Here is a 27507-nt window from a genome sequence, read left to right as displayed (position 1 = left end):
CCACGTTTTCAAGTTATTTTCCATTTTTTTGTCTTTGTTCTCCAGTACTGTTCATGGTGGCAGAATGACTGTTCTTTTCTTTCTTTGTTATTTAAATGTGGAATTCAAAAATAATAAGTCACTCATCCACTCCCACTAATTTTAGTCATTTTGTTTGGCTAACTAATTGGTCTCCTGGTATTGTATCGTTGTGTGAAGTTGACATACTGTACATAGTGTCATTTCAAAATGGTGGACAGCCAATGTTGATAGAGAGGATGAACGAGGGGGGAAATCTGCTCCCATTTGATCATGGAAACCAAACCTGTGTGGTCTACGGTGATGGGGGGGGTTGGGATTAAAGAGTTTATGTTTGGTAATGTGTTATTGTTATGTGATTGCTGTATAAAAATTAACGTGTGTGTGTGTGTGTGTGTGTGTGTGTGTGTGTGTGTGTGTGTATTCATCTGACCATCGTCCGTCCATCTATCATCTGTCCATCTCTCAAATCAAAGTTTATTTGTCACGTGCGCGGAATACAACAGGTGTAGACCTTAGTGAAATACTTACGTACAGGCTCTAACCAATAGTGCAAAAAAGTTATTAGGTGAACAATGGGTAGGTAAAGAAATAAAACAAAAGTAAAAAGACAGGCTATATACAGTAGCGAGGCTATAAAAGTAGCGAGGCTACATACAGACACCGGTTAGTCAGGCTGATTGAGGTTGTATGTAGATATGGTTAAAGTGACTATGCATATATGATGAACAGAGAGTAGCAGTAGCGTAAAAGAGATGTTGACGGGCGGTGGGTGGGACACAATGCAGATAGCCCGGTTAGCCAATGTGTGGGAGCACTGGTTGGTCGGCCCAATTCAGGTACTATGTACATGAATGTATAGTTAAATTGACATATTTTTTTATTTATTTCATCTTTATTTAACCAGGTAGGCTAGTTGAGAACAAGTTCTCATTTACAACTGCGACCTGGCCAAGATACAGCATAGCAGTGTGAACAGACAACACAGAGTTACACATGGAGTAAACAATTAACAAGTAATAACACAATAGAAGAAGAAGACGAAGAAGAAGAAGAAGAAGAAGAAAAAAGTCTATATACAATGTGTGCAAAAGGCATGAGGAGGTAGGCGAATAATTACAATTTTGCAGATTAACACTGGAGTGATAAATGATCAGATGGTCATGTACAGATACTGGTGTGCAAAAGAGCAGAAAAGTAAATAAATATAAACAGTATGGGGATGAGGTAGGTAAATTGGGTGGGCTATTTACCGATAGACTATGTACAGCTGCAGCGATCGGTTAGCTGCTCAGATAGCAGATGTTTGAAGTTGGTGAGGGAGATAAAAGTCTCCAACTTCAGCGATTTTTGCAATTCGTTCCAGTCACAGGCAGCAGAAAACTGGAAGGAAAGGCGGCCAAATGAGGTGTTTGCTTTAGGGATGATCAGTGAGATACACCTGCTGGAGGGCGTGCTACGGGTGGGTGTTGCCATCGTGACCAGTGAACTGAGATAAGGCGGAGCTTTACCTAGCATGGACTTGTAGATGACCTGGAGCCAGTGGGTCTGGCGACGAATATGTAGCGAGGGCCAGCCAACTAGAGCATACAGGTCGCAGTGGTGGGTGGTATAAGGTGCTTTAGTAACAAAACGGATGGCACTGTGATAAACTGCATCCAGTTTGCTAAGTAGAGTATTGGAAGCTATTTTGTAGATGACATCGCCGAAGTCGAGGATCGGTAGGATAGTCAGTTTTACTAGGGTAAGTTTGGCGGCGTGAGTGAAGGAGGCTTTGTTGCGGAATAGAAAGCCGACTCTAGATTTGATTTTAGATTGGAGATGTTTGATATGAGTCTGGAAGGAGAGTTTACAGTCTAGCCAGACACCTAGGTACTTATAGATGTTCACATATTCTAGGTCAGAACCATCCAGGGTGGTGATGCTAGTCGGGCGTGCGGGTGCAGGCAGCGAACGGTTGAAAAGCATGCATTTGGTTTTACTAGCGTTAAGAGCAGTTGGAGGCCACGGAAGGAGTGTTGTATGGCATTGAAGCTCGTTTGGAGGTTAGACAGCACAGTGTCCAAGGACGGGCCGGAAGTATACAGAATGGTGTCGTCTGCGTAGAGGTGGATCAGGGAATCGCCCGCGGCAAGAGCAACATCATTGATATATACAGAGAAAAGAGTCGGCCCAAGTGTGTGTGTGTGTGTGTGTGTGTGTGTGTGTGTGTGTGTGTGTGTGTGTGTACACTGCTCAAACAAATAAAGGGAACACTAAAATAACACATCCTAGATCTGAATGAATGAAATATTCTTAAAGGATTCAGGTCTGGGGAACGGGCGGGCCAGTCCATAGCATCAATGCCTTCCTCTTGCAGGAACTGCTGACACACTCCAGCTACATGAGGTCTAGCATTGTCTTGCATTAGGACGAACCCAGGGCCAACAGCACCAGCATATGGTCTCACAAGGTGCCTGAGGATCTCATCTCGGTACCTAATGGCAGTCAGGCTACCTCTGGCGAACACATGGAGGGCTGTGCGGCCCCCCAAAGAAATGCCACCCCACACCATGACTGACCCATCGCCAAACCGGTCATGCTGGAGGTTGTTGCAGGCAGCAGAACGTTCTCCACGGCGTCTCCAGACTGTCACGTCTGTCACATGTGCTCAGTGTGAACCTGCTTTCATCTGTGAAGAGCACAGGGCGCCAGTGGCGAATTTGCCAATCTTGGTGTTCTCTGGCAAATGAAAAACGTCCTGCACGATGTTGGGCTGTAAGCACAACCCCCACCTGTGGACGTCGGGCCCTCATACCACCCTCATGGAGTCTGTTTCTGACCGTTTGAGCAGACACATGCACATTTGTGGCCTGCTGGAGGTCATTTTGCAGGGCTCTGGCAGTGCTCCTCCTGCTCCTCCTTGCACAAAGGCGGAGGTAGCGGTCCTGCTGCTGGGTTGTTGCCCTCCTACGGCCTCCTCCACGTCTCCTGATGTACTAGCCTGTCTCCTGGTAGCGCCTCCATGCTCTGGACACTACGCTGACAGACACAGCAAACCTCCTTGCCACAGCTCGCATTGATGTTCCATCCTAGATGAGCTGCACTACCTGAGCCACTTGTGTGGGTTGTAGACTCTGTCTCATGCTACCACTAGAGTGAAAGCACCGCCAGCATTCAAAAGTGACCAAAACATCAGCCAGGAAGCATAGGAACTGAGAAGTGGTCTGTGGTCCCCACCTGCAGAACCACTCCTTTATTGGGGGTGTCTTGCTAATTGCCTATAATTTCCACCTGTTGTCTATTCAATTTGCACAACAGCATGTGAAATGTATTGTCAATCAGTGTTGCTTCCTAAGTGGACAGTTTGATTTCACAGAAGTGTGATTGACTTGGAGTTACATTGTGTTGTTTAAGTGTTCCCTTTATTTTTTTGAGCAGTGTATATAAATATTGGCAGATGTACTTGTATCTGAAGAGGAGACGTTCATACTTATTCTTTGATTAACTACACCACAGTCTGTTCTTTTTTTCATTTGTGAAATGTGAGTGTTTTAGCCAATCGCTGCCTCCGGTTGAATGTGAAGCTGTTTTTAAACCGATCACCTCTTGGGATTTGAATGAGAGTAGTTGTCCTAGTTATTATGGGTCATTTAAGAAGGTATCACACATATACACAAGCATTTGTATGTGCTTCAGTTTTATAGTGGCTGTTTTGGTGTGTGTGTGTGTGTAAATATGTATTTATTTAAAACGTAGAGTAGATTGAAGAGAAACACTAACTGTGGGAGGTGTTGTTGACCCTTGACAAACTACCCTCTGAACATCGCACAGCAGTAAATAGTTGCAGGGCACAACAACAGAATATTGAAGTCTATTCAACATTCACTGTGAGTTCCAGAACACAGGAGGTTGGTGGCACCTTCATAGGGGAGGACTGGCTCGTGCTGAAAGACTGGAGCGGAATTGGCGGAATGGGATTAAACCTCAAACTCATAGTTTCCAGATGTTTGATGCCGTTCCATTTGCGCTGATCCGGATATTATTATGAGCCGTTCTCCACGCAGCAGCCTCCTGTGTTAGTCAGAACACGAACAGAGGAGTATTTTTCACTACAATGTGTAAAGTTCCCCCCCCCAGAAGTATCAGAATTCAAGGAAACGGTTGAATGTGTTGACACACCTGTCACTCTCTCTCCCCATTTCTCAGAGGAACTCCAGCGTCTCGGGGACGTCCAGGGGCATGTACCAGGTCTCTGACCGACGATCCTCACCCAGCACCGGGTAAGCCAGTCCTCCACACGCTATCCCACACTGCACTGCCCTCCCGTAGTGATGCCTCTCGCACTGAGATGCAGTGCCTTAGACCGCTGCGCCACTCGGGAGCCCAGAGTCGGGTCCTCTCCCCATGTTTGAGGTTGGAATAGAGGGAGATGAGCTGATTCTAGGTCTGTGCCTATGGGTGACGTCGTCTATATCCCATCTTCACTCTCTGCACTGTAAGTGGCTTTGGATGAGAGCATCTGTTAAAGGTAAGATGCAACCCCCCGGTGCACTTAGGTACAGTGACTTGATGTGGGCCCCTATGCTTGGGGGCCAGTGGTCCAGCAGATGGATTCTGAGCACCAGACCATGGCCTGAGCCAGTACGCATCAGACTGTGGCAATACTGACTCGGACCGAACTGGACCCCCCCCCCCCAGCATGGAAGGTATCAGAGGGCACCAGCCAGGTCGTATTTGTCCAGTACTGTGCCCTGGCCCCCGGCAGCCTCACAAAACAAAACACAACACAACTTCCCGTTTTCCTGCCAGGCGCAGAAGTGAGACCGAGTCTGTCAGCTATGCATAAACGGTAGGGGGATGTTCTGTCCCAGCTCTCCCTTCTGCCGCTATGCGTTCCCACCCGCACCAAACGCACGCAAGCGAACCTGGCACACACACACACACACACACAAAACCAGCCGATGGGCATCGCCACTGCTCTTTGACACATGCTTGTAAACAGCGGCAGTCAGACGGTAAGGACTTTAAGTGTCAGTCCTGCTTCCTCAGGCCTGGCTGCCTCTGTGGGCACAGGGCAGAGAGAGTGGTACAGAAAGAGGGAGAACCCATGAATTTGTAAAAAGCTCTCTGTTGATGTGTACTTTTTTGTTTGGGTGTGTTCATGGACAACTTTGTCATATTTGGTTGTGATTATGTTGTAAATACACAAGCAAACATTTAGATTGGAAGAAAATGGTAAGTCACAGGTGGTTTTGGCTTTATTTCATTCTTCAATGAATGAATTAATTCGTCACAAACTAAAGTCACCCTAACCAAGGATATGATTCATCCCATGTGGCTTTCAGATCGTCACGGACTGATCTGCTTAGCTTTTGGCAATGACGCATCTTCGTGTGCATTTTGGATTTGAGTGGCTCGCTGAAAGGCCCAAAAACCCGACCCCTAATCTCATGCATTTCGAGAGGCCCATCTCGTGCTCTTTCCTTCACTGCTGATCCAAACCCACCCACACTGGGGCTGCGTCCCAAATGGCATCCTATTCCCTATTTGGCACACTCCTTCACCAAAATAAAGGGAATAGGGTGCCTGTTTGGTGTGCAGCCCTGGCGCTCCAGTATGATGATCAAGCTCCGTATCACCATGGTATCACATCCACGCAGAACCTGCTCTTTTTTGTTGTTGCTCACACTAAAATGTAGTCCTTTTTTTGCATCGTTATGCAACTCTTTGTGTTTGTACGTGATCCCATGTGCGTTTCTGTGAGTGCCCGTGTGTTTCTGTGAGTGCCCGTGTGTTTCTGTGAGTGCCCGTGTGTTTCTGTGAGTGCCCGTGCGTGTTTCTGTGAATGCCCGTGCGTGTTTCTGTGAGTGCCCGTGCGCGTTTCTGTGAGTGCCCGTGCGCGTTTCTGTGAGTGCCCGTGCGCGTTTCTGTGAGTGCCCGTTTCTGTGAGTGCCCGTGCGCGTTTCTGTGAGTGCCCGTTTCTGTGAGTGCGCGTTTCTGTGAGTGCCCGTGCGCGTTTCTGTGAGTGCCCGTGCGCGTTTCTGTGAGTGCCCGTGCGCGTTTCTGTGAGTGCCCGTGCGCGTTTCTGTGAGTGCGTTACACATGATCCTGATTTACCGTCCTTCTGTCAGGCGATGACATCATCTCTCTTCGGCGTTCGTTTTTGGCGAGCCAATCGTTGGTCACCAAGTGATCCTTTCACTTCCTAGATTAGAACCATAAATGCCCTCGGTCTCCCGTAGATTAATGTGATTTTATTTGTTCCAAATACAGTGACGGAAGATCCTATTTAGGTGCTTGTTTGATGAGAAATAGATATTTGCATATTTGGGTTTAAAAACATCTTATTCTGTTGCTGTATTGACGTGGGCTGGATCATTCGCACTGAAATCCTCGACTCCATTTTGTACCGAAATGGCTGCTCTGTCATCCATCCTGAGCCCCACTGTGCATTACTGGGCAGGAAACTGTACTTCCCTGTTATACACTTGAATAATGATCTGTACCCAGTGAGCCAGCTCTGCTGATTTGATTCCACAGTATTGATCCAACCTGTGGCTTTTATTGCTGAAGCCACCACTCCAATATGTGCTGTGTACCAAGTACCACCCTATTCCCTATACAGTGTGCTACTTTTGACTAGAGCCCTGTCTGCCCTGGTCAAAAGTAGGGCACTATATATAGGGAATAGGGTGCCATTTTGGATGCAAACCCAAAGCCACACTGCCAGGTGGCCTCTCCTCTGCTTCTTTGGCGGCGTCATTAGGTTCTATGTATGCGTGGACGAGGTGAACACGTGAAATCAATCGAGCACAGTTAATGTATTTCAAAGAAAAAACATTTTATATTTTATTCCAGGTCTGGTTCGGATTTACCAGGTTCGCCATCACGCCTAACTTCTAATTAGTACCCTGTAGGAGTCGTGTAGCAGCTTGATATAAGCGCCTAGACTGTTTTTTTCCATTCACACTGAATTCAGGATGCGTTAGCTACGCTCGCTAATTAGCCCGCGGGACCGCAGGGCGGTTGTGTTTGATGTCACTCATCTAACGCGTGTGCATGTCCGTGCTGAGAGGTGGAGGAAGGTTCTCTGATTGTTTTGTGGAGTTTTAATGCGGACATTTGGGACAAAAGTAAGAACGGAAAGGCGAAAAGCCTTAAAAGAAGAATAGAGGTACGCACTAATATCACACAAAGTGAATCCTGATTAGGTGTTGGAAGGACTGAATGGAAGTCTGCCCCTTGGTGTGCAGTTCATCCACTGGTTATGCCAGATGATCGGTTCTGTTCTAGTCTGTTTTTGTTTTGTTTGTGGTGCTTTTCTGCAAGGCTTGGTTTTAAAATTCCTCGTTATTTGCTTATTATGTGGAGGGAAGTTATCGGTATAGTAATTTAACAGGGTCTTTGTTGTGTGTGTGTGTGTGTGTGTGTGTGTGTGTGTGTGTGTGTGTGTGTGTGTGTGTGTGTGTGTGTGTGTGTGTGTGTGTGTGTGTGTGTGTGTGCGCAATGGCTGCCTCAGGGGAAGAACTGCTGTTTCCAGAGGCAGTCACTGTCGTCAATTTCCACTACTCATGATCTAAATTGGTCTACTTTGTATTTCATCAGAGCTTCAAAACACTTTTATGCTGAGGTCGTATCTTCACTCTCCACTGATGTTATTCTATATTTAGTTGTTTGTTGCGTAGTTTTAAAGCGCCTTGTCGGCACCAGGAAGTTGGTCTTTGTCCGTGCATGATGAAGAGGGAATGTGTTTACAGCTTGGTTTGATATGCTGGTTTATGAACTCAAAATGTCTCTCAGTTGACTAAAAACGATCAGAAATGATTTCTGAAAAAGGGATAGTAGTTGACAATGCTAATAATGTGATGTTTATTTAACTCAAAAGCAAAACAAAAAAGTGCTTTACACGTAGGCACACCAGTATTAAAGCAATGGGTTATATTGTGCTGAGTCAAATCAAATCAAATCAAATTTTATTTGTCACATACACATGGTTAGCAGATGTTAAATGCGAGTGTAGCGAAATGCTTGTGCTTCTAGTTCCGACAATGCAGTGATAACCAACAAGTAATCTAACTAACAATTCCAAAACTACTGTCTTATACACAGTGTAAGGGGATAAGGAACATGTACATAAGGATATATGAATGAGTGATGGTACAGAGCAGCATACAGTAGATGGTATCGAGTACAGTATATACATATGAGATGAGTGTGTAGACAAAGTAAACAAAGTGGCATAGTTAAAGTGGCTAGTGATACATGTGTTACATAAGGATGCAGTCGATGATGTAGAGTACAGTATATACATATGCATATGAGATGAATAATGTAGGGTAAGTAACATTATATAAGGTAGCATTGTTTAAAGTGGCTAGTGATATATTTACATAATTCCCATCAATTCCCATTATTAAAATGGCTGGAGTTGGGTCAGTGTCAATGATAGTGTGTTGGCAGCAGCCACTCACTGTTAGTGGTGGCTGTTTAACAGTCTGATGGCCTTGAGATAGAAGCTGTTTTTCAGTCTCTCGGTCCCAGCTTTGATGCACCTGTACTGACCTCGCCTTCTGGATGATAGCGGGGTGAACAGGCAGTGGTTCGGGTGGTTGATGTCCTTGATGATCTTTATGGCCTTCCTGTAACAACGGGTGGTGTAGGTGTCCTGGAGGGCAGGTAGTTTGCCCCGGTGATGCGTTGTGCAGTCCTCACTACCCTCTGGAGAGCCTTACGGTTGAGGGCGGAGCAGTTGCCGTACCAGGCGGTGATACAGCCCGCCAGGATGCTCTCGATTGTGCATCTGTAGAAGTTTGTGAGTGCTTTTGGTGACAGGCCGAATTTCTTCAGCCTCCTGAGGTTGAATAGGCGCTGCTGCGCCTTCTTCACGACGCTGTCAGTGTGAGTGGACCAATTCAGTTTGTCTGTGATGTGTATGCCGAGGAACTTAAAACTAGCTACCCTCTCCACTACTCTGTTCTAGGCCCTCTCTTATTCTCGCTATACACCAAGTCACTTGGCTCTGTCATAACCTCACATGGTCTCTCCTATCATTGCTATGCAGACGACACACAATTAATCTTCTCCTTTCCCCCTTCTGATGACCAGGTGGCGAATCGCATCTCTGCATGTCTGGCAGACATATCAGTGTGGATGACGGATCACCACCTCAAGCTGAACCTCAGCAAGACGGAGCTCCTCTTCCTCCCGGGAAGGACTGCCCGTTCCATGATCTCGCCATCACGGTTGACAACTCCATTGTGTCCTCCTCCCAGAGCGCTAAGAACCTTGGCGTGATCCTGGACAACACCCTGACGTTCTCAACTAACATCAAGGCGGTGTCCCGTTCCTGTAGGTTCATGCTCTACAACATCCGCAGAGTACGACCCTGCCTCACACAGGAAGCGGCGCAGGTCCTAATCCAGGCACTTGTCATCTCCCGTCTTGATTACTGCAACTCGCTGTTGGCTGGGCTCCCTGCCTGTGCCATTAAACCCCTACAACTCATCCAGAACGCCGCAGCCCGTCTGGTGTTCAACCTTCCCAAGTTCTCTCACGTCACCCCGCTCCTCCGCTCTCTCCACTGGCTTCCAGTTGAAGCTCGCATCCGCTACAAGACCATGGTGCTCGCCTACGGAGCTGTGAGGGGAACGGCACCTCAGTACCTCCAGGCTCTGATCAGGCCCTACACCCAAACAAGGGCACTGCGTTCATCCACCTCTGGCCTGCTCGCCTCCCTACCACTGAGGAAGTACAGTTCCCGCTCAGCCCAGTCAAAACTGTTCGCTGCTCTGGCCCCCAATGGTGGAACAAACTCCCTCACGACGCCAGGACAGCGGAGTCAATCACCACCTTCCGGAGACACCTGAAACCCCACCTCTTCAAGGAATACCTAGGATAGGGTAAGTAAGGGTAGGTAATCCTTCTCCCCCAACAAGATTTAGATGCAAGTGGCTGTTCCACTGGTTGTCATAAGGTGTATGCACCAATTTGTAAGTCGCTCTGGATAAGAGCGTCTGCTAAATGACTTAAATGTAAATGTAAATGTACTGTTCCATCGATGTGGATAGGGGGTGTTCCCTCTGCTGTTTCCTGAAGTCCACAATCATCTCCTTAGTTTTGTTGACGTTGAGTGTGAGGTTATTTTCCTGACACCACACTCCGAGGGCCCTCACCTCCTCCCTGTAGGCCGTCTCGTCGTTGTTGGTAATCAAGCCTACCACTGTTGTGTCGTCCGCAAACTTGATGATTGAGTTGGAGCGTGCGTGGCCACGCAGTCGTGGGTGAACAGGGAGTACAGGAGAGGGCTCAGAACGCACCCTTGTGGGGCCCCGTGTTGAGGATCAGCGGGGAGGAGATGTTGTTGCCTACCCTCACCACCTGGGGGCGGCCCGTCAGGAAGTCCAGTACCCAGTTGCACAGGGCGGGGTCGAGACCCAGGGTCTCGAGCTTGATGACGAGCTTGGAGGGTACTATGGTGTTGAATGCCGAGCTGTAGTCGATGAACAGCATTCTCACATAGGTATTCCTCTTGTCCAGGTGGGTTAGGGCAGTGTGCAGTGTGGTTGAGATTGCATCGTCTGTGGACCTATTTGGGCGGTAAGCAAATTGGAGTGGGTCTAGGGTGTCAGGTAGGGTGGAGGTGATATGGTCCTTGACTAGTCTCTCAAAGCACTTCATGATGACGGAAGTGAGTGCTACGGGCGGTAGTCGTTTAGCTCAGTTACCTTAGCTTTCTTGGGAACAGGAACAATGGTGGCCCTCTTGAAGCATGTGGGAACAGCAGACTGGTATAGGGATTGATTGAATATGTCCGTAAACACACCGGCCAGCTGGTCTGCGCATGCTCTGAGGGCGCGGCTGGGGATGCCGTCTGGGCCTGCAGCCTTGCGAGGGTTAACACGTTTAAATGTCTTACTCACCTCGGCTGCAGTGAAGGAGAGACCGCATGTTTCCGTTGCAGGCCGTGTCAGTGGCACTGTATTGTCCTCAAAGCGGGCAAAAAGTTATTTAGTCTGCCTGGGAGCAAGACATCCTGGTCCGTGATTGGGCTGGATTTCATCTTGTAGTCCGTGATTGACTGTAGACCCTGCCACATGCCTCTTGTGTCTGAGCCGTTGAATTGAGATTCCACTTTGTCCCTGTACTGACGCTTAGCTTGTTTAATAGCCTTGCGGAGGGAATAGCTGCACTGTTTATATTCAGTCATGTTGCCAGACACCTTGCCCTGATTAAAAGCAGTGGTTCGCGCTTTCAGTTTCACGCGAATGCTGCCATCAATCCACGGTTTCTGGTTAGGGAATGTTTTTATCGTTGCTATGGGAACGACATCTTCGACGCACGTTCTAATGAACTCGCACACCGAATCAGCGTATTCGTCAATATTCCCATCTGACGCAATACGAAACATGTCCCAGTCCACGTGATGGAAGCAGTCTTGGAGTGTAGAGTCAGCTTGGTCTGACCAGCGTTGGACAGACCTCAGCGTGGGAGCCTCTTGTTTTAATTTCTGCCTGTAGGCAGGGATCAGCAAAATGGAGTCGTGGTCAGCTTTTCCGAAAGGGGCGGGGCAGGGCCTTATATGCGTCGCGGAAGTTAGAGTAACAATGATCCAAGGTTTTACCACCCCTGGTTGCGCAATCGATATGCTGATAAAATTTAGGGAGTCTTGTTTTCAGATTGGCTTTGTTAAAATCCCCAGCTACAATGAATGCAGCCTCCGGATAAATGTTTTCCAGTTTGCAAAGAGTTAAATAAAGTTCGTTCAGAGCCATCGATGTGTCTGCTTGGGGGGGGATATATACGGCTGTGATTATAATCGAAGAGAATTCTCTTGGAAGATAATGCGGTCTACATTTGATTGTGAGGAATTCTAAATCAGGTGAACAGAAGGATTTGAGTTCCTGTATGTTTCCTTCATCACACCATGTCCCGTTAGTCATAAGGCATACGCCCCCGCCACTCTTCTTACCAGAGAGATGTTTGTTTCTGTCGGCGCGATGCGTGGAGAAACCCGTTGGCTGCACCGCCCTGGATAGCGTCTTCCCAGTAAGCCATGTTTCCGTAAAGCAAAGAACGTTACAGTCTCTGATGTCCCTCTGGAATGCCACCCTTGCTCGGATTTCATCAACCTTGTTGTCGAGAGACTGGACATTGGCAAGAAGAATACTGGGAAGTGGTGCGCGATGTGCCCTTTTCGGAGTCTGACCAGAGCACCGCCGCGTTTCCCTCTTTTTCGTAGTCGTTTCCTTGGGTCGCTGCAAGCGATCCATTCCGTTGTCCTGTTTGTAAGGCAGAACACAGGATCCGCGTCGCGGAAAACATATTCTTGGTCGTACTGATGGTGAGTTGACGCTGATCTTATATTCAGTAGTTCTTCTCGACTGTATGTAATGAAACCTAAGATGACCTGGGGTACTAATGTAAGAAATAACACGTAAAAAAACAAAAAGCTGCATAGTTTCCTAGGAACGCGAAGCGAGGCGGCCATCTCAGTCGGCGCCGGAAGTAGATTCAGGGAATGCAGGGAATGTAACACACACAGCTACAGTATCTAGCTACAGTGTCTAGCACCTCAATGAATATGTAATGATATACCAACCTGTTTTAAAAGTCCACTTCCCATACATGCACCACATGGACAAAAGTATGTGGACACCTGCTCGTCGAACATCTCATTCCTGAATCTTGAGCCTTAAATATGGAGTTGGTCCCCCCTTTGCTGCTACAACAGCCTCCACTTTTCTGGGAAGGCTTTCCCGCTAGATGTTGGAACGTTGCTGCGGGGAGTTGCTTCCATTCAGCCACAAAAGCATTAGAGGTCGGGCACTGATGTTGGGCGATAAGGCCTGGCTGGCAGTCAGCGTTCCAATTCATCCCAAAGAGGGTTGAGGTCAGGTCTCTGTGCAGGCCAGTCAAGTTCTTCCACACCAACTTCGACATACCATTTCTGTATGAACCTCGGTTTGTGCACGGGGGCATTGTCATGATGAAACAGGAAAGCGCCTTCCCCAAGCTGTTGCCACAGAATTATTGGGGCAGGTAGCTTTCTCTTGGCATCCGCCAAGCTCAGATTTGTCCATTGGACTGCCAGATAGTGAAGCGTGATTCATCACTCCAGAGAACACGTTTCCACTTCTCAAGAGTCCAATGGTGGCGAGCTTTACACCACTCCAGCCGACGCTTGGCATTGCTGATCTTAGGCTTGTGTGCGGCTGCTGCTCGGCCATGGAAACCCATTACACGAAGCGCCCCGACGAACAGTTCTTGGGCGCTGACGTTGCTTCCAGAGGCAGTTTGGAACTTGGCGGTTCTTATTTTCCGTACAGTTGAATGTTTCTCGTGTACAAATGCCTGGGGTCTCCAAATAATCCAGAGCACAGGAGCTGGGTATAAATATGAATATCCATGAAAAATGGCCACGAGCAGAAAAGTTTCATTTGTTTTCCCTCTACTTTTGTCATGGTTCATATTACTGGGAAGGGAATGAATTCCTCCTGTTTTTCAGGCTGACTTTAAAGCACTACAGTACGTTGTAGTCTAAACTTTCAGTAAACTTTTTATTACCTTGGGTCAAATATATCATTTAAAAAAAAAAAATGCTCTGTAGGTGCATAGATTGACAATCGCGTACTTGACACCATGTTGAGGAGTGCGTGTGTTGTCTGTGTCAGTCAGTGGGGAAAGTGTCAAAAATACCTTTTTTATATTCTCAATGCTACAGGGAAGGACATTGTGCATCTCAGGTTTTTGGGACCTGTAGCGACTGCCAGAAGGCAGTAAGCTCATGAAATGCATTCTGGGTAAAAAGAGCTGTCCTTGAGGGGCACCGTGTTTCCACCTGTGCCCAGAATCTTAGTCACTGCCAAGACATTAATCAAATCAAATGTATTTATATAGCCCTTCGTACATCAGCTGATATCTCAAAGTGCTGTACAGAAACCCAGCCTAAAACCCCAAACAGCAAGCAATGCAGGTGTTGAAGCACGTTGGCTAGGAAAAACTCCCTAGGAAGGCTAAAACCTGGGAAGAAACCTAGAGAGGAAGAAACATTAGTCAAATATGTCTCTACAAACTTAAAGGGACACACCACATCACTATTCAAATATGTCTCCCTCCACGAACATAGTTTAAGCGACACCCTCAAAACACCCCTGGACAAGTGTCATGCCCAAACCTGTGCAGTTACTACAAGGTTTAAAAAAAACAACGAGGTGTAAACATTCATTGCAGTTAGCAGAAGTTTCATATTCTTCGTTTCGGGAAGTTGTTAATCTTACGACGGACTCATTAAGTCTTGGTCAATACTGAGCTGTGGAAACCATGGCAACACACTGTTGGGCTATAGAATCATGTGGTATCAATCAGGAAGTGACAACGAGTGGTGGCTCCGCTGCCTCTTCGACTCATTTCAGCCAATCACGGACCTGACGAACAGATCTGGGAGCCGGCTACAGTAACGCAGATGACCTATCTGATGAAACCTGGGTAGAAAACGACATGATACTGTCTACGTTTCAATGGTTCTGTCTGTTACTTGTCCATATGTGACGTGTCCACAAAAATTGCTTTGAGTAACGTAAAAAAAAAAAAAAGTGGTACCTTTTGCGTATAACTCATCCCCTCTTCCTCTCTCCCCAGAGCGTCGGGCCGGGTCAAGTCCTTCTCCCAGGGCTCGGGCGGGGGCTACGACAGCGGCGACAGCGTGGAGATGCACCCCATGGAAGAGTGCCCCGAGGGCCAGTACTACCACGTCCAGTGTCGGCTAGGGGAAGGGGGCGGACAGTGCTATGAGAGGGCCGGGGTGTCCCGGAGCTGGGGGCTCCGCAAGCAGGCCATCCAGAACTGGCAGCGGAGACCCTACCGGAACAGCACGGAGGAGGGGGAGGAGGGCGAGGAGGGCGACGTGTCGGACGTGGGCTCCAGGACTACCGAGTCGGAGGCGGAGATGTGGGAGCAGCAGGAGAGGAGGGCCACCATGGCCGAGACGCAGCAGTCTGGAGCGCCGAGACCATCTGGATACCGCCTAGGCACAGGTGCGACTGGACAGGAGGCTAAGCTAAGCTGCTAATCTTTACCTTGCTTAGGTACAGTGCGGTAGGATGCTGGGCTAGGCTACGTCAGGTAGGAGGTTAAAAGTCGCTCACCATTTGTTTATTTGTCCAGTGATTGATTGATTGTTACTCGGCAGGAACTTGTAATGAAACGGTGTGTACTGGTGCATTGCTGAAAGTCATTTGTAAAAGGAACCGTTTTCACATGTCTGGCGCACCTTATGACCCTGATAGCCTGCCTGACAATGGCACCTGCAGCCAACACACATAGAATCCCCTCCCTCACACAGCCGGAATCCCACACACACACACACACACACACAGTCCTGCGGCCCAGGCTAACAGTAGTCAGGTCTGTCAGAGAAGGACGGTGGCTGGTGTGAAACTGGGTCATGGTTGTTCTAGTCCCAGGTGTTCCAGGGTAAGGTTGTCCAGAGAACAGTGAAGGACGACTAATGACCAGAGCGCACCACAATCTGATCACGCACGAACAACCTCCAGGGGACGGCATGGAATGACTGTGTGTGTGTGTGTGTGTGTGTGTGTGTGTGTGGATGCCTTTGTGTGTGCTTGTGTTTATAAACTCAGCAAAAAAAAGAAACGTCCTCACTGTCAACTGCGTTTATTTTCAGCAAACTTAACATGTGTAAATGTTTGTATGAACATAACAAGATCCAACAACTGAGACATAAACTGAACAAGTTCCACAGACATGTGACTAACAAATTTAATACTGTGTCCCTGAACAAATGGGGAGTCAAAATCTAAATTAAGTCAGTATCTGGTGTGGCCACCAGCTGCATAAAGTACTGCAGTGCATATCCTTCCTCATGGACTGCACCAGATTTGCCAGTTCTTGCTGTGAGATGTTACCCCACTCTTCCGCCTCTTTAGTGTCCTAAGTTTTCATAACTGTGACCTTAATTGCCTACTGTCTGTAAGCTGTCTTACTAACCGTTTCACAGGTGCATGTTCATTTAATTGTTTCTGGTTCATTGAACAAGGATGGGAAACAGTGTTTAAAACACTTTACAATAAAGATCTGTGAAGTTATTTGGACTTTTACGAATTATCTTCGAAAGACGGGGTCCTGAAAAAGGGCCGTTTCTTTTCTCGCTGAGTTTATGTACCGCACCTTTCCCAGTATGGCTAAACGTTCTCATATTGACAGGGCCACAGGGCTCTCTCCAAATGTTGTGCACTATATAGGGAAAGCGTGCCCTTTGGGACTTAGACACTGACAATGTTGATGAGAAAAGCACCTTTACCTCCACCACTCCTGGTTCAAACACAGAAAGCATATCTCTCCCTTAATTGCCTTCTCCAGCCAAGATCCCACAATTCCCGGCTGGCAACCTCCATTTTCTTTAAACACCTTGCTTGCGTCTCAAATGGCACCCTATTCCTTATTTGGTGCACTGCTTTTCTACCAGGGACAATAGGGAATAGGGTGCCGTTTGGGATGCAGAGAGACCAGGTGCGTCATGCTAGGAACGAGGGAAGCTGCTTCCCAAAATGGCACCCTATTCCTTAAACGTGCCCTGGTCAAAAATAGTGCACTATAAAGGGAATAGGGGAGCCATTTGGGATGGAGTTTTAACTAGGACAGAGGCCATTGAAACATGCCCATTTTGCCTTAAATGGACACATTTTGGGCAAAAGATAGGCCTACCCTATTCCCTGTGGGTCCTTTTGGCCACATATCTACTTGGCAAAGGAGCTACTGTAAACTCGAATAGGCAATAAAGCTGTCTTTAAGAAAAAAAATTTTTTTACACAACCCAGAATGTCTGGTATGAGAATTCAAATTGGCACCACCGACGTTTACATAATATTACTTGTCATGTAAATGACATTTTATGCTCGGACGCTGTCGTCCATATACGATTCTCAAAGCGTTTGGCAGGGTTGCGTTTGAAATGGCACACATCAACGTATCCCACGGGATGACTGCGAGCATGCACTGGTAGATTGCTAGCTAGAGTAGGCGGTGTGCCTCTAGCCGCGAGGGCCTGTCGCTTCCAAAGCCTCCTTCGCTTCTTCTTTTCGGAGGCCAACAGCGATGACACATCACATAGATTGATGCCTGCTGGGAGAAATGGAAATGTGCTGGAGTCAGTTTTGGTCACATGGTATTGGCCAATATAGTACAGTACATAATGGTAACGCTCATATCTGTGCTTGAGGGTGAAGTGGATCGCTGGCACCACATTGTGGATGTGTTGTAGAATGCCACTGTGATATATATATTTGCGACTCAGGATGGCGTCTCTCCCCTCCGTCTCTTTCCACGCCACATTTATTTTCTGACTCAGCTCCCTGCCTCCTCATCTTCCCCTCTCCTCACCTTCCTCCCTCCTTCCCTTCTGCACTTCTCTTTCTTTACCCCTCTCCTTCTCACCACCCCCCTCTCCCCTTCCTCTCTACCTGCCTGACTAATATCCCTCTCCCCCTTCCTCTCTACCTACCTGACTAATATCCCTCTCCCCCTTCCTCTCTACCTACCTGACTAATATCCCTCTCCCCCTTCCTCTCTACCTACCTGACTAATATCCCTCTCCCTCTCTCTACCCATCTGACTAATATCCCTCTCCCCTTCCTCTCTACCTACCTGACTAATATCCCTCTCCCCTTCCTCTCTACCTACCTGACTAATATCCCTCTCCCCCTTCCTCTCTACCTACCTGACTAATATCCCTCTCCCCCTCCTCTCTACCTACCTGACTAATATCCCCCTCCCTCTCTCTACCCATCTGACTAATATCCCTCTCCCCCTTCCTCTCTACCTACCTGACTAATATCCCTCTCCCCTTCCTCTCTACCTACCTGACTAATATCCCTCTCCCCCTCCCTCTCTACCTACCTGACTAATATCCCCTCCCTCTCTCTACCCATCTGACTAATATCCCCCTCCCCCTTCCTCTCTCTACCCATCTGACTAATATCCCCCTTCCCCTTCCTCTCTCTACCCATCTGACTAATATCCCTCTCCCCTTCCTCTCTACCTACCTGACTAATATCCCTCTCCCCCTTCCTCTCTACCTACCTGACTAATATCCCTCTCCCCTTCCTCTCTACCTACCTGACTAATATCCCTCTCCCCTTCCTCTCTACCTACCTGACTAATATCCCTCTCCCCCTTCCTCTCTACCTACCTGACTAATATCCTCTCCCCTTCCTCTCTACCTACCTGACTAATATCCCTCTCCCCTTCCTCTCTACCTACCTGACTAATATCCCTCTCCCCTTCCTCTCTACCTACCTGACTAATATCCCTCTCCCCTTCCTCTCTACCTACCTGACTAATATCCCTCTCCCCCTTCCCTCTCTACCTACCTGACTAATATCCCTCTCTACCTACCTGACTAATATCCCCCTCTACCTACCTGACTAATATCCCTCTCCCTCTCTCTACCCATCTGACTAATATCCCCCTCCCCCTTCCTCTCTCTACCCATCTGACTAATATCCCTCTCCCCCTTCCTCTCTACCTACCTGACTAATATCCCCCTCCCTCTCTACCTACCTGACTAATATCCCTCTCCCTCTCTCTCCCCATCTGACTAATATCCCTCTCCCCCTTCCTCTCTACCTACCTGACTAATATCCCTCTCCCCTTCCTCTCTACCTACCTGACTAATATCCCTCTCCCCTTCCTCTCTACCTACCTGACTAATATCCCTCTCCCCTTCCTCTCTACCTACCTGACTAATATCCCTCTCCCCTTCCTCTCTACCTACCTGACTAATATCCCTCTCCCCCTTCCTCTCTACCTACCTGACTAATATCCCTCTCCCTCTCTCTACCCATCTGACTAATATCCCCCTCCCCCTTCCTCTCTACCTACCTGACTAATATCCCTCTCCCCCATCCTCTCTACCTACCTGACTAATATCCCTCTCCCTCTCTCTACCCATCTGACTAATATCCCCCTCCCCTTCTCCTCTCTCTACCCATCTGACTAATATCCCTCTCCCCTTCCTCTCTACCTACCTGACTAATATCCATCTATCCCTCTCCCCCTCTACCCTCTGACTACCTACCTGACTAATATCCCCCTCTCCCTCTCTCTCCCCACCTACCTGACTAATATCCCTCTGACTAATATCCCTTCCTCTCTACCTACCTGACTAATATCCCTCTCCCCTTCCTCTCTACCTACCTGACTAATATCCCTCTCCCCTTCCTCTCTACCTACCTGACTAATATCCCTCTCCCCTTCCTCTCTACCTACCTGACTAATATCCCTCTCCCCTTCCTCTCTACCTACCTGACTAATATCCCTCTCCCCCTTCCTCTCTACCTACCTGACTAATATCCCTCTCCCTCTCTCTACCCATCTGACTAATATCCCCTCCCCCTTCCTCTCTACCTACCTGACTAATATCCCTCTCCCCCATCCTCTCTACCTACCTGACTAATATCCCTCTCCCCTTCCTCTCTACCTACCTGACTAATATCCCTCTCCCCCTTCCTCTCTACCTACCTGACTAATATCCCTCTCCCCCATCCTCTCTACCTACCTGACTAATATCCCTCTCCCCCATCCTCTCTACCTACCTGACTAATATCCCTCTCCCCCATCCTCTCTACCTACCTGACTAATATCCCTCTCCCCCATCCTCTCTACCTACCTGACTAATATCCCTCTCCCCCATCCTCTCTACCTACCTGACTAATATCCCTCTCCCCCTTCCTCTCTACCTACCTGACTAATATCCCTCTCCCCCTACCTACCTGACTAATATCCCTCTCCCCCACCCTCTCTACCTACCTGACTAATATCCCTCTCCCCCATCCTCTCTACCTACCTGACTAATATCCCTCTCCCCCATCCTCTCTACCTACCTGACTAATATCCCTCTCCCCCATCCTCTCTACCTACCTGACTAATATCCCTCTCCCTCTCTCTACCTACCTGACTAATATCCCCCTCCCCTCCTACCTACCTGACTAATATCCCCTTCCTCTCTACCTACCTGACTAATATCCCTCTCCCCTTCCTCTCTACCTACCTGACTAATATCCCTCTCCCCTTCCTCTCTACCTACCTGACTAATATCCCCTCCCCTCTCTACCTACCTGACTAATATCCCTCTCCCCCTTCCTCTCTACCTACCTGACTAATATCCCTCTCCCCCTCCCTCTCTACCTACCTGACTAATATCCCCCTCCCCTCCTCTCTACCTACCTGACTAATATCCCTCTCCCCTCCTCTCTACCCATCTGACTAATATCCCTCTCCCCCTCCTCTCTACCTACCTGACTAATATCCCCCTACCTGACCCTCTCCTCTCTACCTACCTGACTAATATCCCTCTCCCCCTTCCTCTCTACCTACCTGACTAATATCCCTCTCCCCCTCCCTCTCTACCTACCTGACTAATATCCCCCTCCCTCTCTACCCATCTGACTAATATCCCTCTCCCCCTTCCTCTCTACCTACCTGACTAATATCCCTCTCCCCCTCCCTCTCTACCTACCTGACTAATATCCCCCTCCCTCTCTACCTACCTGACTAATATCCCCCTCCCCCTTCCTCTCTACCTACCTGACTAATATCCCTCTCCCCCTCCCTCTCTACCTACCTGACTAATATCCCCCTCCCTCTCTACCCATCTGACTAATATCCCTCTCCCCCTCCCTCTCTACCTACCTGACTAATATCCCCCTTCCTCTCTACCTACCTGACTAATATCCCTCTCCCCCATCCTCTCTACCTACCTGACTAATATCCCTCTCCCCCTCCTCTCTACCTACCTGACTAATATCCCTCTCCCCCTACCTCTCTACCTACCTGACTAATATCCCTCTCCCCCTTCCTCTCTACCTACCTGACTAATATCCCTCTCCCCCTATCCTCTCTACCTACCTGACTAATATCCCTCTCCCCCTCCCTCTCTATCCTCTCCCCTTCCCCACCTGACTAATATATCCCTACCTACCCCCTTCCCCTCTCTACCTACCTGACTAATATCCTCTCCCCCTTCCTCTCTACCTACCTGACTAATATCCCTCTCCCTCCTCTCTCTGACCCATCTGACTAATATCCCTCCTCCCCCTTCCTCTCTACCTACCTGACTAATATCCCTCTCCCCTTCCTCTCTACCTACCTGACTAATATCCTCTCTCCCTCCCTCTCTACCTACCTGACTAATATCCCTCTCCCTCTCTACCTATCTGACTAATATCCCCTCCCCTTCCTCTCTACCTACCTGACTAATATCCCTCTCCCCTTTTCTACCTCTCTACCTACCTGACCTACCTGACTAATATCCCTCTCCCCCTCCTCTCTACCTTCTCTCTACCTACCTGACTAATATCCCTCTCCCCCTCCCTCTCTACCCATCTGACTAATATCCCCCTCCCCCTTCCTCTCTACCTACCTGACTAATATCCCTCTCCCCTCCTCTCTACCTACCTGACTAATATCCCCTCTCCCTTCCTCTCTACCTACCTGACCTACCTGACTAATATCCCTCTCCCCCATCCTCTCTACCTACCTGACTAATATCCCTCTACCCCCCTCCCCCCCTCTCTACCCATCTGACTAATATCCCTCTCCCCTCCCTCTCTACCTACCTGACTAATATCCCTCTCCCCCTCCCTCTCTGCCTACCTGACTAATATCCCTCTCCCCTAATATCCTCTCTACCTACCTGACTAATATCCCCCTCCCTCTCTACCCATCTGACTAATATCCCCCCCCCATCCCCTTCCTCTCTACCTACCTGACTAATATCCCTCTCCCCTCCCTCTCTACCTACCTGACTAATATCCCTCTCCCCTCCCTCTCTACCTATCTGACTAATATCCCTCTACCCCCTCCCCTCCCTCTCTACCTACCTGACTAATATCCCTCTCCCCCTTCCTCTCTACCTACCTGACTAATATTCCCCTCCCTCTCTACCCATCTGACTAATATCCCCCCCTCCTCTCTACCTATCTGACTAATATCCCCCTCCCCTTCCTCTCTACCTACCTGACTAATATCCCTCTCCCCTTCCTCTCTACCTACCTGACTAATATCCCTCTCCCCTCCTCTCTACCTACCTGACTAATATCCCTCTCCCCTTCCTCTCTACCTATCTGACTAATATCCCTCTCCCCTCTCTACCTACCTGACTAATATCCCTCCCTCTCTCTACCTACCTGACTAATATCCCCCTCCCTCTCTACCCATCTGACTAATATCCCTCCCCTCCTCTCCCTCCCTCTCTCCCCCTACCTACCTGACTAATATCCCTCCCCTCCCTCTCTCTACCTACCTGACTAATATCCCTCTCCCTCTCTCTACCTACCTGACTAATATACCTACCTCTCTCCTCTCTCTACCTACCTGACTAATATCCCTCTCCCCCTTCCTCTCTACCTACCTGACTAATATCCCTCTCCCTCTCTCTCTACCTACCTGACTAATATCCCTCTCCCTCTCTCTACCTACCTGACTAATATCCCTCTCCCTCTCTCTACCTACCTGACTAATATCCCTCTCCCTCTCTCTACCTACCTGACTAATATCCCTCTCCCCTTCCCTCTCTACCTACCTGACTAATATCCCTCTCCCCTCTCCCTCTCTCTACCTACCTGACTAATATCCCCCTCCCCTCTCTCTACCTACCTGACTAATATCCCCCTCCCTCTCTCTACTACCCTAATATCCTCTCCCCTCCTACCTGACTAATATCCCTCTCCCCCTCCCCTCTCTACCTACCTGACTAATATCCCTCTCCCCCCTCTCTACCTACCTGACTAATATCCCTCTCCCCTTCCTCTCTCTACCTACCTGACTAATATCCCTCTACCCCCTCCTCTCTACCTACCTGACTAATATCTCTCTCCCCCTTCCTCTCTACCTACCTGACTAATATCCCCTCTCTCCTCTCCTCTCTACCTACCTGACTAATATCCCCTCCCTCTCTCTACCTACCTGACTAATATCCCCCTCCCTCTCTCTACCTACCTGACTAATATCCCTCTCCCCCCTCTCTACCTACCTGACTAATATCTCTACCCCCTCCCTCTCTCTACCTACCTGACTAATATCCCTCCCTCTCTCTACCTACCTGACTAATATCCCCTCCCTTTCTCTACCCATCTGACTAATATCCCTCTCCCCTCCCTCTCTCTACCTACCTGACTAATATCCCTCTATCCCCCTCCTCTCTACCTACCTGACTAATATCCCCCTCCCCTCTCTCTACCTACCTGACTAATATCCCCTCCCTCTCTCTACCTACCTGACTAATATCCCTCTCCCTCTCTCTACCTACCTGACTAATATCCCTCTCCCTCTCTCTACCTACCTGACTAATATCCCTCTCCCTCTCTCTACCTACCTGACTAATAACCCTCTCCCTCTCTCTACCTACCTGACTAATATCCCTCTCCCTCTCTCTACCTACCTGACTAATATCCCTCTCCCCTCCCTCTCTCTACCTACCTGACTAATATCCCTCTCCCCCTCCCTCTCTCTACCTACCTGACTAATATCCCTCTCCCCCTCCCTCTCTACCTACCTGACTAATATCCCTCTCCCCCTCCCTCTCTTTACCTACTTGACTAATATCCCCCTCCCCCTCCCTCCTACCTACCTGACTAATATCCCTCTCCCCCTCTCTCTACCTACCTGACTAATATCCCCCTCCCTCTCTCTACCTACCTGACTAATATCCCCCTCCCTCTCTCTACCTACCTGACTAATATCCCCCTCCCTCTCTCTACCTACCTGACTAATATCCCCCTCCCTCTCTCTACCTACCTGACTAATATCCCTCTCCCCCTCCCTCTCTACCTACCTGACTAATATCTCTCTCCCCCTCCCTCTCTACCTACCTGACTAATATCCCCCTCTCTCTCTCTCCCTCTCTACCTAGCTGAGTAATATCCCTCTCTCTCTTTCTTCACCGAACCTCTATCCTTTTTTTCTCTCTCTTCCGTCCCTGCAGGGCGGTCGGAGGGGGGCCACCGCCACAACAAGCCGTGTCGCCACGACAGGAGCCTGTCCCGCTCCAACAACGAGGTGATCAGCCCGGAGATACTGAAGATGAGGGCGGCTCTGTTCTGCATCTTCACCTACCTGGACACCAAGACCCTGTTGAGGGCCGCGGAGGTCTGCAGGGACTGGAGGTTTGTGGGCCGCCACCCTGCCGTGTGGACCCGGGTGCTGCTGGAGAACGCCCGCATCTCCTCCAAGGTAGAGGACCCCGGGTCGTACACGCGGAAGAACAGGCCAAACACACGGACCGCCGCCGGTGGCTTCTGAGGGGAGAACGGCGGCGAATGGCATGACATCAACCAGCGGGGAACCATGGTGTTTTGACGTGTTTGATACCATTCCATTGATTCCGCTCCGGGTTCATTACCACAGGCCCGTTCTCCCCAAATGAAGCTGCCACCAATCTCCCGTGGAACACACGCGCGCTCGCGCCGATTCTGCTGCTAGTTTCGGTGCAATAATTGTGATATGTGTTACTGTAATTGCTTCGAGCGTCTGCCGACTGACTCAAATGTGACTGTAATCTCTTCGTCCCAAGTTCCTGAGTACACTGTCCCAGTGGTGCACCCAGACCCATTCCCTCATCCTCCAGAACCTGAAACCACGACAGAGGGGCAAGAAGGAGGTCAAGGAGGAGTACCTCAAGAGCACACGGTGAGAGGAGAGGCGTGTGTGTGTCATGGACTGATTTCCATCGACACAGCGAACAGCAGGGGTCTGCAGTACTCTCCCCCCCATCATCTCTCCTTTCTCTCTCCCCATCATCTCTCCTTTCTCTCTCCCCCCATCATCTCTCCTTTCTCTCTCCCCCCATCATCTCTCCTTTCTCTCTCCCCCCATCATCTCTCCTTTCTCTCTCCCCCATCATCTCTCCTTTCTCTCATTTACATTACATTTTACATTTAAGTCATTTAGCAGACGCTCTTATCCAGAGCGACTTACAAATTGGTGCATACACCTTATGACAACCAGTGGAACAGCCACTTGCATCTAAATCTTGTTGGGGGGGAGAGGGGGTGAGAAGGATTATTACCCTTACTTACCCTATCCTAGGTATTCCTTGAAGAGGTGGGGTTTCAGGTGTCTCCGGAAGGTGGTGATTGACTCCGCTGTCCTGGCGTCGTGAGGGAGTTTGTTCCACCATTGGGGGCCAGCAGCGAACAGTTTTGACTGGGCTGAGCGGGAACTGTACTTCCTCAGTGGTAGGGAGGCGAGCAGGCCAGAGGTGGATGAACGCAGTGCCCTTGTTTGGGTGTAGGGCCTGATCAGAGCCTGGAGGTACTGAGGTGCCGTTCCCCTCACAGCTCCGTGGCGAGCACCATGGTCTTGTAGCGGATGCGAGCTTCAGCTGGAAGCCAGTGGAGAGAGCGGAGGAGCGGGGTGACGTGAGAGAACTTGGGAAGGTTGAACACCAGACGGGCTGCGGCGTTCTGGATGAGTTGTAGGGGTTTAATGGCACAGGCAGGGAGCCCAGCCAACAGCGAGTTGCAGTAATCAAGACGGGAGATGACAAGTGCCTGGATTAGGACCTGCGCCGCTTCCTGTGTGAGGCAGGGTCGTACTCTGCGGATGTTGTAGAGCATGAACCTACAGGAACGGGACACCGCCTTGATGTTAGTTGAGAACGTCAGGGTGTCTACCAGGATCACGCCAAGGTTCTTAGCGCTCTGGGAGGAGGACACAATGGAGTTGTCAACCGTGATGGCGAGATCATGGAACGGGCAGTCCTTCCCGGGAGGAAGAGGAGCTCCGTCTTGCTGAGTTCAGCTTGAGGTGGTGATCCGTCATCCACACTGATATGTCTGCCAGACATGCAGAGATGCGGTCGCCACCTGGTCATCAGAAGGGGGGAAAGGAGAAGATTAATTGTGTGTCGTCTGCATAGCAATGATAGGAGAGACCATGTGAGGTTATGACAGAGCCAAGTGACTTGGTGTATAGCGAGAATAAGAGAGGGCCTAGAACAGAGCCCTGGGGACACCAGTGGTGAGAGCGCGTGGTGAGGAGACAGATTCTCGCCACGCCACCTGGTAGGAGCGACCTGTCAGGTAGGGCGCAATCCAAGCGTGGGCCGCGCCGGAGATGCCCAACTCGGAGAGGGTGGAGAGGAGGATCTGATGGTTCACAGTATCGAAGGCAGCCGATAGGTCTAGAAGGATGAGAGCAGAGGAGAGAGTTAGCTTTAGCAGTGCGGAGCGCCTCCGTGATACAGAGAAGAGCAGTCTCAGTTGAATGACTAGTCTTGAAACCTGACTGATTTGGATCAAGAAGGTCATTCTGAGAGAGATAGCGGTAGAGCTGGCCAAGGACGGCACGCTCAAGAGTTTTGGAGAGAAAGAGAGAAGGGATACTGGTCTGTAGTTGTTGACATCGGAGGGATCGAGTGTAGGTTTTTTCAGAAGGGTGCAACTCTCGCTCTCTTGAAGACGGGAGGGACGTAGTCAGCGGTCAGGGATGAGTTGATGAGCGAGGTGAGGTAAGGGAGAAGGTCTCGGAAATGGTCTGGAGAAGAGGAGGGGATAGGGTCAAGCGGGCAGGTTGTTGGGCGGCCGGCCGTCACAAGACGCGAGATTTCATCTGGAGAGAGGGGAGAAAGAGGTCAGAGCATAGGGTAGGGCAGTGTGAGCAGAACCAGCGGTGTCGTTTGACTTAGCAAGCGAGGATCGGATGTCATCGACCTTCTTTTCAAAATGGTTGTGAAGTCATCTGCAGAGAGGAGGAGGGAGGGGGGGCAAAGAGCTTCCTAGGGTTAGAGGCAGATGCTTGGAATTTAGAATGGTAGAAAGTGGCTTTAGCAGCAGAGACAGAGGAGGAAAATGTAGAGAGGAGGGAGTGAAAGGATGCCAGGTCCGCAGGGAGGCTAAGTTTTCCTCCATTTCCGCTCGGCTGCCCGGAGCCCTGTTCTGTGAGCTCGCAATGAGTCGTCGAGCCACGGAGCGGGAGGGGAGGACCGAGCCGGCCTGGAGGATAGGGGACATAGAGAGTCAAAGGATGCAGTAAGGGAGGAGAGGAGGGTTGAGGAGGCAGAATCAGGAGATAGGTTGGAGAAAGTTTGAGCAGAGGGAAGAGATGATAGGATGGAAGAGGAGAGAGTAGCGGGGGAGAGAGCGAAGGTTGGGACGGCGCGATACCATCCGAGTAGGGGCAGTGTGGGAAGTGTTGGATGAGAGCGAGAGGGAAAAGGATACAAGGTAGTGGTCGGAGACTTGGAGGAGTTGCAATGAGGTTAGTGGAAGAACAGCATCTAGTAAAGATGAGGTCAAGCGTATTGCCTGCCTTGTGAGTAGGGGGAAGGTGAGAGGGTGAGGTCAAAGAGGAGAGGAGTGGAAAGAAGGAGGCAGAGAGGAATGAGTCAAAGGTAGACGTGGGGAGGTTAAAGTCGCCCAGAACTGTGAGAGGTGAGCCGTCCTCAGGAAAGGAGCTTATCAAGGCATCAAGCTCATTGATGAACTCTCCGAG

At 49.4% G+C, this 27507-nt stretch overlaps 1 protein-coding gene and 1 long non-coding RNA gene across 12 annotated transcripts in view; one reads left to right on the top strand and one right to left on the bottom strand.

Moving 5' to 3' along the window:
* Positions 1-27507, top strand: part of LOC118395365 (F-box only protein 41-like) — a 113117-nt gene that overhangs the window by 60838 nt on the left and 24772 nt on the right. For all 3 annotated transcript variants that reach the window (XR_004827942.2, XM_035789110.2, XM_035789111.2), the window contains exons 5-8: positions 4207-4280; positions 14638-15032; positions 23999-24246; positions 24587-24702. Coding sequence is in view for 2 of the 3 variants with exons in the window: in XM_035789110.2 (XP_035645003.2) it covers positions 4207-4280; positions 14638-15032; positions 23999-24246; positions 24587-24702 (833 nt within the window). In the remaining variant the exon portion in view is untranslated. The remainder of the gene's footprint in view (positions 1-4206; positions 4281-14637; positions 15033-23998; positions 24247-24586; positions 24703-27507) is intronic.
* LOC127907914 (uncharacterized) lies at positions 17224-21566 on the bottom strand. 9 transcript variants are annotated; one of them, XR_008065521.1, is made up of 6 exons: positions 20456-20551; positions 19862-19964; positions 19427-19758; positions 18898-18967; positions 18791-18860; positions 17224-17592 (listed from the first exon to the last, which is right to left on the bottom strand). It is a non-coding gene; the product is annotated as an uncharacterized LOC127907914 (long non-coding RNA). The 9 variants fall into 9 exon arrangements; XR_008065524.1 differs by having other exon boundaries at positions 19500-19758; XR_008065528.1 differs by lacking the exons at positions 18791-18860; positions 19862-19964; positions 20456-20551 and adding exons at positions 20133-20169; positions 21517-21566 and having other exon boundaries at positions 17224-17625.

This window comes from Oncorhynchus keta, chromosome 16, assembly GCF_023373465.1.
Source record: "Oncorhynchus keta strain PuntledgeMale-10-30-2019 chromosome 16, Oket_V2, whole genome shotgun sequence".
In the NCBI taxonomy this organism is placed as follows: Eukaryota; Metazoa; Chordata; class Actinopteri; order Salmoniformes; family Salmonidae; genus Oncorhynchus; species Oncorhynchus keta.
The sequence above is the reverse complement of the archived record's forward strand: the minus strand, read 5'-3'. Positions and strand labels throughout refer to the sequence as shown.